A 12,522-nucleotide genomic window follows, 5' to 3' on the forward strand; every position below is an offset into this window, starting at 1 on the left:
AATTCTACTATAAATGAAAAAAAACAACAACAACACAACTATAAGGCACCCCCAAGCCTCACAAACCTGACTGTGTACAACGACCCATAATTTTGACCTATGAATCATTTAACTACAACTTCGTTAAATACATAGTATGCACATTTTCTAAATGTGTAAAATCAGCTGGCTACTTTTCAAAGACTCTTTTAATTTTAAATGTATTTTGAATCAACTAAATCATAAAGCTTTAATGGCCAGTTTTGATGTAATCTCTCTCTTCACAGAAGTCCCAGCCACTGAAACCTGCAAGATAGCTTTAGAACTATATATCCAATGTCCCAACTTATTGACACACATCTCCATCAAACAATTAGCAACCCTTATAGAATTCAATACTATTAAAACTAACTTTATGTTCAATGACCAAAATTAACTACAAGAAAAAAAAAAAGGCCTAAGTGTAGGGAATCCCGTATCACCAGTTCCAGCCAACATTTTTAAGACACAGATTGAAACTCAAGCGATCAATTCAGCCTTACACCCACCACTATACTGGTACAGGTATGTTGATTATACAATTACTGGATTCACATCTACAGAACAAACACTCAGTTTTTTCAATCACGTTAACTCGATAGACCACAACATTAAGTTTATCTGTGAACAGGAAAAACTAACCAAATAACATTTCTTAATCTCAAAATCACTAGCATTGACACACAATTCAAAACAGAAATCCAGAGTAAAATCACCCATACTGGATTATACATTCCCTGGGGACTCAGCACATGAAACAAAACAAAAACTCAACATATTAAGAAACCAAATAAACACAGCCACAAAACTGTGTTCACCTGATAAACTTAACGGTGAAATCAACAAAATAAAACAACACTTCATCAACATCAACAAATTACTTCAAAAACCGTGAAACAATTATACGCACACACCTAGACCAACAACAATAAATCCCAAGATACAACAAACTAAAAAACCTTATACTTCTGCATCCCATATGTTCCCGACATCAACGGAAAAATAACCAACGTTTGTAAAAAAAAAAAAAACTTATAACAAAACACAACATTCCAATAAATACTAAATTTATTCAAAAACTAGGTACAAAACTAAAGTCCGTACTATGTAAAAACCTACACTGACAAACACAACACCAACATTATTTATAAAATACAATGCAACAACTGCCACGACTTCTATATTGTAGAAATAAGAAGAAAAATGAAAACCACATTCAAATAACACACAAAAAAAACACCATACGATTTTTGAATACTGTAGATCAAATAAACGCAGCATAACCAAGGAAAACACTCAGATACTAACTAGGGAAAAAAATATAAATAAACGCAAAATCAAAGAAGCCCTACTTATACAACAACTAAAACTAAACCAATATAAAGGAACACCTTTATACCTATACTAATTAATAAGCTAACATTTTATTGCAACGCCCCCTACAATCCCGTGGCTGTTTACACTCTCGTTCTTAAGACGTGCCCGGCATCGGCCAGTTGCAAACTCTCATTGTTGGCCTGAAGATGACCGAAGCTCGAAACATTGTTGTCTGCTTTATTTTGGTAAAAGTGTTAATATCCATACCGGCCGTCCTCAGATACACAATTTCTACATAGATTAACGTCTGTTTCTTTAGATCAAACATATTTTACAATGCTCTCTACAAATCTAATTCCATATGCATGATCACTTCAATCCGTATTCTTTTCCGAGATCACTGGTTTCCAATGTAATCAGAATATCATGTTTTCGATAGATTCATTGTTTCGGGACCTCAGTGTTTACTGTGTATTTAGTGTGGCCCCGATATTTTTATAAAAACCTCCGGATATGCTCAGCCCTGCACACGTCAATAATATTTTACTCTTACAGTAGCATATTAAATTTAGCCGAGAAAGTATCTATTAAATATTTTATAACTAATGTCAATATGCATATAGTAATTTTTGTATCATTTTTACTATTCTTAATATCTTTCCTAATCATGTTTGGTGTTTTTTTGTGTTGTTTTTTTTACGTCTGTCTAGAAGAAACACCTGGAATAATAAAAATCTCACAAGTAAACCTAAAATAAGGGTTAAATTTTTCCTCTATTCTATGTTAAAATGTCAAATAAGGAATTGCATTATCATCAGATTACTTGATACCTTCATGAAATCAATCATGCCTTAAGCACAATAAACATGACCTTTATCATTCTTATGTCAACTAGTTAATAAACTTATCACGTAACTGTTGACATCAAAATAATGACATGTGTGGCGCTCTTCCAAAATGTATATCATATAAATGAAATATTTTTTGTTACTATTAGTGGAAAAGCCAAAGTCTATTTTGTTGGCCTTTAACAACAAAACGTCACTCTATACGATAGCGTAATGAATGACGTATAATTCAAAGCTACGTTCTATCCTTCAGTTGGATAAGAAATCCTAAACTACCGGAAAGAAGAAAATGGTCAGGTTTCTAAACAGCTTTCCAGCAAGTCAGAAAAGTCCCACCAAACGATTCTGTATTTTTCAATGGTTAGCATCTATCCTTCAAAATGGACATTTTTCTGAAACATATTTAGAGATATGTTCCTAAAGTTATGTGATAACCACAGAAATACTTCTATTGAAATATTCAATGGTTACAGAATTCATGAATACATCAGTTTAGCTTATAAATTTTAAAATAAGAATAACACGAAAAAACACTATGTCCAGAAGCTTTCAATTAACAGAAACGTCATATAAAGAAAACATACTTAAAGTTTTATTTTGATTCTGTCAAAAAATATAGCTTAATGTTATCTATGGAAAAGCACTGATAGATCTTTCTTACTGTGAAATATATGTTTGGTAAAGTTTAACGTTAAGTAAATATACGCCATATAAAGGTAACAGTCTGTAGTGTAAATAACGTTTATTTAATACAATAATTATAATTCCACTATTTCTACAACTATGTATTTCGCTTTTACCAGTGTGTTAACTTAGCTTCCCGAAACTTGATATATGGGTAATTCGAAAACAAATACTAAATGCTGTTTTAAGTTTAGTTTACTTTTAAACTTTCAGTTACGTTAATGGTATCAATCATCCACAATTGTAAATACAGTTATAAGAAAATAAATGTAAGGAAGGGCCGAATTACATTTTATAGGGGATTGTATATATAGTTATGCCGCTGTAAGTAATTAAAGATGGTCCAAGGGCTATTAAATATTTCAGATTAACATGACTGAGCTATCAAGCGATTCAACTCTCAGTTTATTTAAAGGTGTTTTTAAAATAAACAACAATCTCTAAGTTTCACTCTTAGCTAGAAAATCCTCATTTTTGCTTTGAATTTTGCGCAAAGCTAGCTCCCTAATTTAGCAGTGTAAGACAAGAGAGAAGGCAGTTAGTCATCACAACCCACCGACAATTCTTGAACTATTCTTTTTCCAACGAATAGTGGGATTCATCGTGACATTATAACGCCCCCATGGCTGAAAGGCAAGAATGTTTAGTGTGACGGAGATTCAAACCCGCGACCTTCGAATTACGAGTCGAGTGCCTTAACCACCTGGCGATGCCGGGCCCATTTTTGTTTTGAAATAGAACCTTCAGAAGTTGTATTTCTTCTGAATTTTATGGTTTATTTTTTATTAATTAAGAGCTGTAATAAAGAGTAGATTTTAGTTACTGATAATACTAATTTGCATAAATTACTGATGATATCACTAGTTTATATTTGGATGAAAATCCTTTTATTTCACAGGTATGGCATAAATGACATAAGGCATTTATATGTCGTTTAAAACAAAATTTATTGAACCATAATAAAGCTTTAATAATTTAAATAAAATAAATGCACGTTATTCGTTTACATGTATTTAATGCTACGTATGATACTCATATGTACATCACCTCAGTAGCACAGCGACATGTCTGGAAATTACAATGCTAGAAATCGGGTTTCGACACCCGTGGAAAGCAGAACACCAATAGCCCATTGTGTAGCTTTATGCTTAAGTACGATCAAACTCATATGTATAGCTAGTAGTGTAAGAATATCGTACTGTACCAATTAACAAAACTGCTGCTGACTTAAACAAGTCTTTATTCAAGTAGCTTAACAGTCACTTTAATTAAATTTAGTAACTAATTTACTAACTAAAATAAATGTAACTAATAAAGACAGAGCACAATAACCAACAATTAAATTATAGAATAAATACGGATCCTCAACATTAACACAAAATGTTACAAGTGTTATTATCAGGCCATTTTTTCAACAATTTTAGAAGTGATGAGTCCTTTTCGTACACTAAAGTTATTAGTTTCCTACTTATTCTACTATAACACATTTCTTACCTTTGACTACATTCAGTATATTTTATTTAAACAAAGCAGCAGCTGAAGGTAACCCTCCCTCCCTGTGTCACATTCACAATAACAGTTTGCTCTAATGCTTGGAAGGAGTGGCCCAGCATGGACAGGTGGGTCAAGGCGTGCGACTCGTAATCCGAGGGTCGCGAGTTTGCATCCCCGTCGCGCCAAACATGCTCGCCATTTTAGCCGTGGGGGCGTTATAATGTGACGGTCAATCCCACTATTCGTTGGTAAAAGAGTAGCCCAAGAGTTGGCGGAGGGTGGTGATGACTAGCTGCCTTTCCTCTAGGCTTACATTGCTAAATTAAGGACGGCTAGAGCAGATAGCCCTCGAGTAGCTTTGCACGAAATTCAAAACAAACAAGCTTGGAAGGATTGGTTTGTTATGGATTTTGACCAAATCTGCACGAGAGATATCTATGCTGGCCGTAATTAATTACAGAATGATATATTAGAGGGAAGGCAATTAGCCAACATCACCCGCCGCCAACTCGTGTGGTACTCATTTCCAACAAATAGTGGGATTGATCGAACATTACACGCCTCTACGACTAAAAGGGTGTTTTGATACAAATTTCGAATAAGTAATGGTCATTATACAAATCAAAAGATGATTTTTTTTTTCATATTGGTCACATTTAACACGTGATTACTCTTCAAACACTGTCGAAGCCGTTTTCTTAATAGAGAAATATAAGAAAATCTAACACCATGAAAGCCGCCTGATAAATTTTCAAATGTGTAGAATTATATTCGACATTTTAACAAGTGTACAATAATTGTTTTTCTCGTTACATTTGTTCTTTCCTTATAAAAAAGAACAGCAAGAGAACATTTATCAAAGATCTAATTGGTTTAGAATATTTGTAATAAAATGCGATATTTGAGGACGTAATAAATTTTTCTTAGACAAATAATTGAATGCTGCTTATCAAAGATCGTCAAATCATCAAAACATTGTTTAAAACAAAAACAAAATAACAAATTATCCAAAATACATCTGTAGTTACTATACTGTGTGTCTACGTACATATATTTAACATTAACTTATATATATCCACACGTATGAAATAACGGCAAAAGAAAACTGGTTCTCTGATCTGAAAGTCATTTTTTTGCCATTTTTTCAAATATAACAAACAAAAAACAACAAGTAATATCCGAAAATGCTCAAAGCTAGAGACATACTGGATAATCACCGAGCCAGAATTCCAAAAAATAAGACATCAACTACGACCCAGGTAGAAAATAAAACATTCATCGAGTAATTACAATCATCACTGGGCTTAGTCTGACCCAACTTGCCTATTCCACTATCTGTTCTGCCCAAACAATGAAAGTGGCATCGTATTCCTGGGTTATTTCATTAATTAATAAATTAATTTATCCAGATAAAATAGTTTGATTATTGTTTGCACGTTATGATTTTAGTGACGAGATGTAAGGGGGCCATAAGGAGGAAAGGTGTTGTGAAACCTTATAAGTGTAATGAGTGTTGGTATATAAGCCTAAAGTAAAGAAGTAATGTGGGGTCACCTAGCATACATATAATCAAGTGCATAAAATTCACCATGAATGTAAAAATATGGATTCAAATTTAAACTTAAATCGTTTCTGAATTAAGCTATTTTCTATTATATCAATGATATTTTAATTAGAAGAACTCTTTAATAAATAGAAAGCCTAAATTAAGAAATAAACAAATACTCTTCCAGTTTTGTTGTCTATACATTTCATATCATACTTTCAGTACATAAACCAACAACGATATTAGGTTATATTTTTGTTGCTAAGCAACATGGCATAAAAGCAATTATTGAAATATCGCGTTACCAAAACACACTGGCCTTTCTATTTATTAGAAGTTGTTGATCTAACTGATTTCTTACCCATATGAATACGCTACGAATTCATTTTATGAATGATCTTAACTTTGACTGGTTAAAAAACCCACAAAAACCCGATGTTTGTCTGCCTCAACTGCACTTTTCTCCTCATTGTTAGCCAAGCTTGATATCGTAAAATGTATTTATATTGGTTAGCTATGAAACGTAAGGTTAGGGTATACGACGGGGTAGTGGTAGTTCTTTCCGCACCATTTTTGACAAGCTGTTGTTTGTTATATGTAATTAATCACAAAGCTACACAAAGAGCTATTTGTGTTCTGCCCACCGTGAGTATGGAAATCCAGTTTTTAGCGTTTTAAGTCCGCAGACATACTGCTGTGCCACTGGGGGGCTTTTGACAAGCTATACGCTAGTAAATACATAATAAACGCTTACTGACATAAATACATAACTAGATTTAACAACTGGTCGCTATGTATATACACAGCCAGTTATATAGATAAACAGTGAGTTACCTGATGAGACTCATGGGTTTGTGAAAAACTAAATATAAGTAAGAGGCAGAAAAAAAAACAACAACAAAAAACTTTGTGATACAACACAATGGTGAGACATCTCCAATAACCCGATTAGAGAGAATGTTTAACAGAAATCAAATAAAGCCCATCTGAAGTACGTTCACGTACGTGGATAAGGTGAAAGGTTTACTGGGTGTAGAGAGAACGTATCCGGACCATAAAGTCGAATTGCTGTCGCGAAGCCGCCTTTGCAGGTACTTTATGACATTGGCATTTCTCGCTAGAATGACTCTCCTAATCCAAAATAAATATCAACTGTTGGCAGGAATGTAGCAGAAATATGGAAAATATCACATTGTTCTTGCATTCCCACTCCAAATTCTTAAAACTACATAAATCTCGAGAGAGTTAGGAACTTCAACTTAATCAGCCACACTCACACACAAGCATGTAAATCACCGTATTAACGACTGAGGAGGTGACCAATTCGAGATCTGTCATCGCCTATTGCACTGTTTGGACCCGCCTTGTCTTGTCGCGTGGCGAAATTTACCATCAACATAGCAGGGAACCATCTTTGTATTAATCATATACTATGGTTAAATATTTTTTATTCCCACAAATACTTTGCTTTTGATGTCCCGACAAGTTATTTGCTGGTTTGTTTTTGAGCACAAAGCTATAGAATGAACTATCTGTGCTCTGCCCAACGCAGGTATCAAAACTCGGTTTTAGCAATATAATTCCTAAAACTCACAGCTGAATTACCGGGGTTAGGGTTGTTTACAAGGGAAGGTGTGAACGCTGAGCGTAATTGTCTAGTTAATATGGGCTGACTGATATTTTGGTATTTGCGAATATATGAAGCGTATAAAGAAGATTTTTGTTTGTTTGTTTAGAATTAAGCACAAAACTACACATGGGCTATCTGTGCTCTGCCCACCACAGTATCGAAACCCAGTTTTTAGTGTTTAAGTCCGCAGACATACCACTGTGCCACTGGGGGGCGTATAAATAATATATTGATTCTGAGACAACATAATTCAGGGCGCAATAATACATCATTAAATGAATTAAGAATTCCGTTGTGTAAGGCACGAATTTGGAACTAAATACAAATTTTACTTGTAGCAGTCGTAGATACGCAAATATATAACATCGTAAATACTGAATAAACGAAACGGCTTTCATACTGAAACAAAATGGTTGAAATGTCAATACCATTTTTGGCCCAATTATGTGGAAAATATATCGTATATTAGGTGATGTGATACTGATCACGAGGTAGAACATACCGTAAAAAATAATGATAGAATGTAAATGTTTACCTGTTGAAAACTAATCGTTAGAATATTTCAAGTATACTTTCAGTCACACAGCATAAAATATATTTAACAAAATCACGCTGTTGTGTACTTTTTTTCACGGCCCGGCATGGCCAGATGATTAAGGTACTCGAATCGTAATCTGAGGATCGCTGGTTCGAATCCCCGTCACATCAAACATGCTCACCCTTTCAGCCGTGGGGGCGTTATAAGGTTACGGTCAATCCCACTATTCGTTGGTAAAAGAGTAGCCCACGAGTTGACTGTGGGTAGTGATGACGAGCTGCCTTCCCTCTAGTCTTACACTGCTAAATTAGGGACGGCTAGCGCAGATAGCTCTCGTGTAGCTTTTCGCGAAATTTAAACCAAACTTCCTTTACTTTTGAATGGTTTCATTTTTAAAGTTTGTGATCCAAATAAATGGTGAAACCTGTGATATTTAACTCTTTCAAGACAAAATAAATGAGCAAATCACTTATCATTAGATATGCGGGCAACAAACGCAACAACAATGGAAAACAAAAACGTTTCTACAATATTACCATACTTGTCAGCGATTGTAAAAAACGTAAGATAAATAGCATAATAAAACTTGGTTTGTTGTTATACATGCCATGCAAAAATAACACAATAACATAAAACATTCTTCAAATTTGTACATAAGTAAAATTGTTTTATTGAATATGTAGCCATACGAATTGATATTTTAAAATATGGATTAAGTTTGAAAATAATACTTAAAAATACTGTATCGACAGTTTTAACTGTGAAAAACAACAACAGCAACACTGAAGAAAATTAATAACGTACTTTACATAATTGACTTTTTACTAATTAAAATATTTGCAAATTTTATTTTTACAAACCAGTAATTTCAAATAACGTTTAAAGTATCAATGAATACGCATTAAGAAACACTGCTTGTTGTTTTTAGTTTATACAATAATATTGAATAAAATAGGCCTGTATGTGTAGTAATGTGAAGGAAGAACATATTTAGAAAGAGATTGGTTTGTTTTGAATTTCGCGCAAAGCTACACCAGGGCTAGCCGTCCCAAATTTAGCAGTGTAAGATCAGATGGAAGGCAGCTAGACATCACCACAAACCGCCAACTCTTGGGCTACTCTTTTACCAACAATTGACCGTCACATTATAACGCCCCCACGGCTGAAAGAGCAAGCATATTTGTTGTGACGGGTATTCGAACTCTCGACCCTCAGATTACGAGTCGAGTGCCTGAACCACCTAGCAATGCCGGGCCTTTAGAAAGAGATACCTACATATGTAAGTTTTAAACAGGGAGAGAAGTAATGAAGAATAAGCAATTCATAGAATGGAAGATATACTATGGGCAACAAGGGTAAATAGAAATGGATATATAAACAAAACAAATAACTAGATATTTTAACTGATCAAAGGACAGAGTGACAGAAAAAACATAAATGTATAAAACTGATGGATAGATAGTCACATAAAGGTGTGGACAAAGATACAGAACGTGCACTGAACAGACGTATCGAACAGATATATGATTTCTTTTAACATTGTGTCACAAATGAAGTTCTAATTAAAACACTATTAACTATTATTTATCTGGTCTACGTTTTTCTTATTATAAGCTTAATACAGGATTAACAAATTAAAATACAATATATTATATTTCATCAGTTACAACAACAGAGCGTCTTACATGTGTAATATGGCAAAAATAATACACTATATGCAATAAAACTGAGAAAATATATACCAGACATTATTTTCTGATTTTGGTAAGAAACCAATAAAAAGTTTTCATATTGAAATTTACGTATCTAAGCGGAACAAAATTCACAAAGAAAATAACCGAGTGCATTTTTGAAACTCCGAATTAATTTCAGGTTAACGTCAATTCAGTGATTTTAGTATCACCTATTTAAATCTTATTTATGAATAAAAAATAACTTCTTTTTCAGAATTATTTGGATTATTTTTGTTACAACATACAGCTGGATCGCTAGGTTTAATTCTGCATAGTCATAAAAACAACCCGTATCAAGTTTTGGAAAGAATGTTTATTCTTGTACTGTTATTAGTCTATTAATAGTCGTATGAAACACACCACTCACCTTATAAAACACAATAAAACTAAGGGGTGGTGAAACTTAATGCTTATTGTACACAAGGATACTTAAACAAGGTAAACATTATTACACAGGAAATTCATCACAGAGATAATATGGTAATGTTTACAGAGATTAGAGATAAGATCCGGCAATGCAGCTGGTAGTTAGTTATACTACCGATTAATGTGACTGCGTTAACGGTATTGTGGAGCACATTTTGAATTCTCAGCAGACGAGGAAAACACGTTAAGGTTCATACGAGGAAACACAACATTATCATATCGTGTTAAACCTAAAGTTGCGTGACAGAGAAACTTGAGAAAATGTTAGAACCAAACGGTATTCCATTTCAACAGTATAAATTCGGCTTCCAGAGAGTTGGGCTAGTAAGGCCGTGAGGTAACAAGAAACACTGATATGAAATTGGCGTCTCACTGATGGCTTGCGTCAGTCATGGTCTATGTTCATGTTTTTTTTTTTCAGTATGTCCGAGAGTGATATACCAAGTTTTAATTCAACAAATTTTAAACACAGATTAACTTAAGCAGTTTCTTTAAATATACTATATTATTTGTAGAATAATTAATAACTGATGGCTGCTGCAAAACAGATTAGATAGGCAGTACAAGGGAGCAAAATAACATGTTACTGAATTTTACGCCACAATTCAATGATTTGATATAAATGAATAAACAGCAAATGGCAGCAGGATACAGAAATTCTGCAGGAATCAAACCTCCACTCTTGGTAAAGATAGAATAATTCGGATATTTAAACAAAAATAAAACTTTCCAGAGAACATTTGCACCAACACAACCAACTTAAGAAGTTGACACCTATCACTGCATTAATTTCTCACAGCAACCTCCGTTTGTTCCTATGGGACTAGGAAATTCGTGTTTACAGACAGTAACACGAAAAAATCCCAAAAAAATACTTACATTTCATCCTCAACGGCCGATCTTGTTTGCGTCTCGGCATGCTTCTACGGACTTTCGTACTATTCCGTTTAAAGTGACAGGCGTTTTCACCGAAAAGCGCCTCAGAATGGTGAGTTTACTGTGTAGTCCTCTGCCGACCTTCCATTCAGTAACTGAGAGTAAGGATCTGACGTCAGGTTGACAGGCTGGGAGTGTGCCTAGCATCATGGGAAGTTACCAACATTTGCGGTGGATCTGGCGTCAGGATCGTATTAAGAGCCATCTAGCGGTAAAATTATAATGACATATTGGTTAATCTGTCTATCAGGAATAGAACTTATTTTCCAAAGATGTTCCGCCCATCTGTCAAGCCTCACAAAAATAATTGAATAAATGACGAAGAAAAAACAAAACCACAAAGGCCACTCGCGCAAAGGAGTAGTAACGAAACTACAGCGTTGTATGAATAAACGTGGGTTAATACAACTGAATTTTCTGGCTCAAACACATACGCAGAGAAACAAAACTGTATTCAGCGCATCCTCTGATTTAATTACCTGTGAATAATCACAGGACTACACCATACGCTAGAGTGTGCTTTGAGCCGGTAATGGTTAAGTCAACCTTTAACTACTATGGTCATATTGCGATACCAACAAATACTAATTTAATGTTATGGTATTTAGATATATTAATCACTTTAATTTCTATACATTTGTTTGTTTGGTAAATTTCGCACAAAGCTATTTGAGGGCTATCCGTGACAGTCGTTCCTAATTTAAAAGTGATGGGCTAGAGAGAAGGCAGCCAAGCAGTACAATCCACCGCTAACTCTTGGACTACTCTTTAATGGCGAAAAGTTAGACTGATCTTCACATTACAACGTCCCCTCTCTAGCTTAAAAGACAGGCGTGTCCAATGAGAAGATTCAAACCTTTGACCTCTGACATCCTCCGATTTCCTTTCACCACCTAGTAACAATTTGTTTGCATGAAGTTTTTAATGAATATACTGTAATTTTTTTTCTTATCAAAACAGAATTATATTACCAATATTCACATAAATTCCAGGAACTTAAGTTTGTTTGTTTTTTTAAGTTTCGCGCAAAGTTACACGAGGGCTATCTGCGCTAGTTCTTAATTTAGCAGTTTAAGACTAGAGGGAAGGCAGCTAGTCATCACCACCCACCGCCAACTCTTGGGCTACTCTCTTACCAACGAATAGTGGGATTGACTGTCGTATTATAACGCCCCCATGGCTGAAAGAGCGATGTTTGGTATGACTGGGATTCGAACCCGCGACCTTCAGATTACGAATCGCACGCCTTATCCCATCTGGTCATACTGCGCCAGGAACTTAAGTATAATTCTCCAAACTACATATGATTCAATTATGAATACGCCTTTTCTCTTTTTTTAACTTTCACGTAA

At 34.5% G+C, this 12,522-nt stretch overlaps 1 protein-coding gene across 1 annotated transcript in view; it reads right to left on the bottom strand.

Annotated features, from left to right (window-relative positions):
* The window catches only part of LOC143249419 (protein tiptop-like), a 106,380-nt gene extending 94,983 nt beyond the window's left edge, over positions 1-11,397 (bottom strand). The window contains exon 1 of the mRNA XM_076499247.1: positions 11,114-11,397. Coding sequence (XP_076355362.1) covers positions 11,114-11,153 — 40 coding nt within the window. The 5' untranslated portion in view covers positions 11,154-11,397. The remainder of the gene's footprint in view (positions 1-11,113) is intronic.
* Between the last annotated feature and the right edge of the window lie 1,125 nt (positions 11,398-12,522).

The sequence above is a fragment of the Tachypleus tridentatus genome, chromosome 1 (assembly GCF_004210375.1).
Source record: "Tachypleus tridentatus isolate NWPU-2018 chromosome 1, ASM421037v1, whole genome shotgun sequence".
Lineage (NCBI taxonomy): Eukaryota > Metazoa > Arthropoda > Merostomata > Xiphosura > Limulidae > Tachypleus > Tachypleus tridentatus.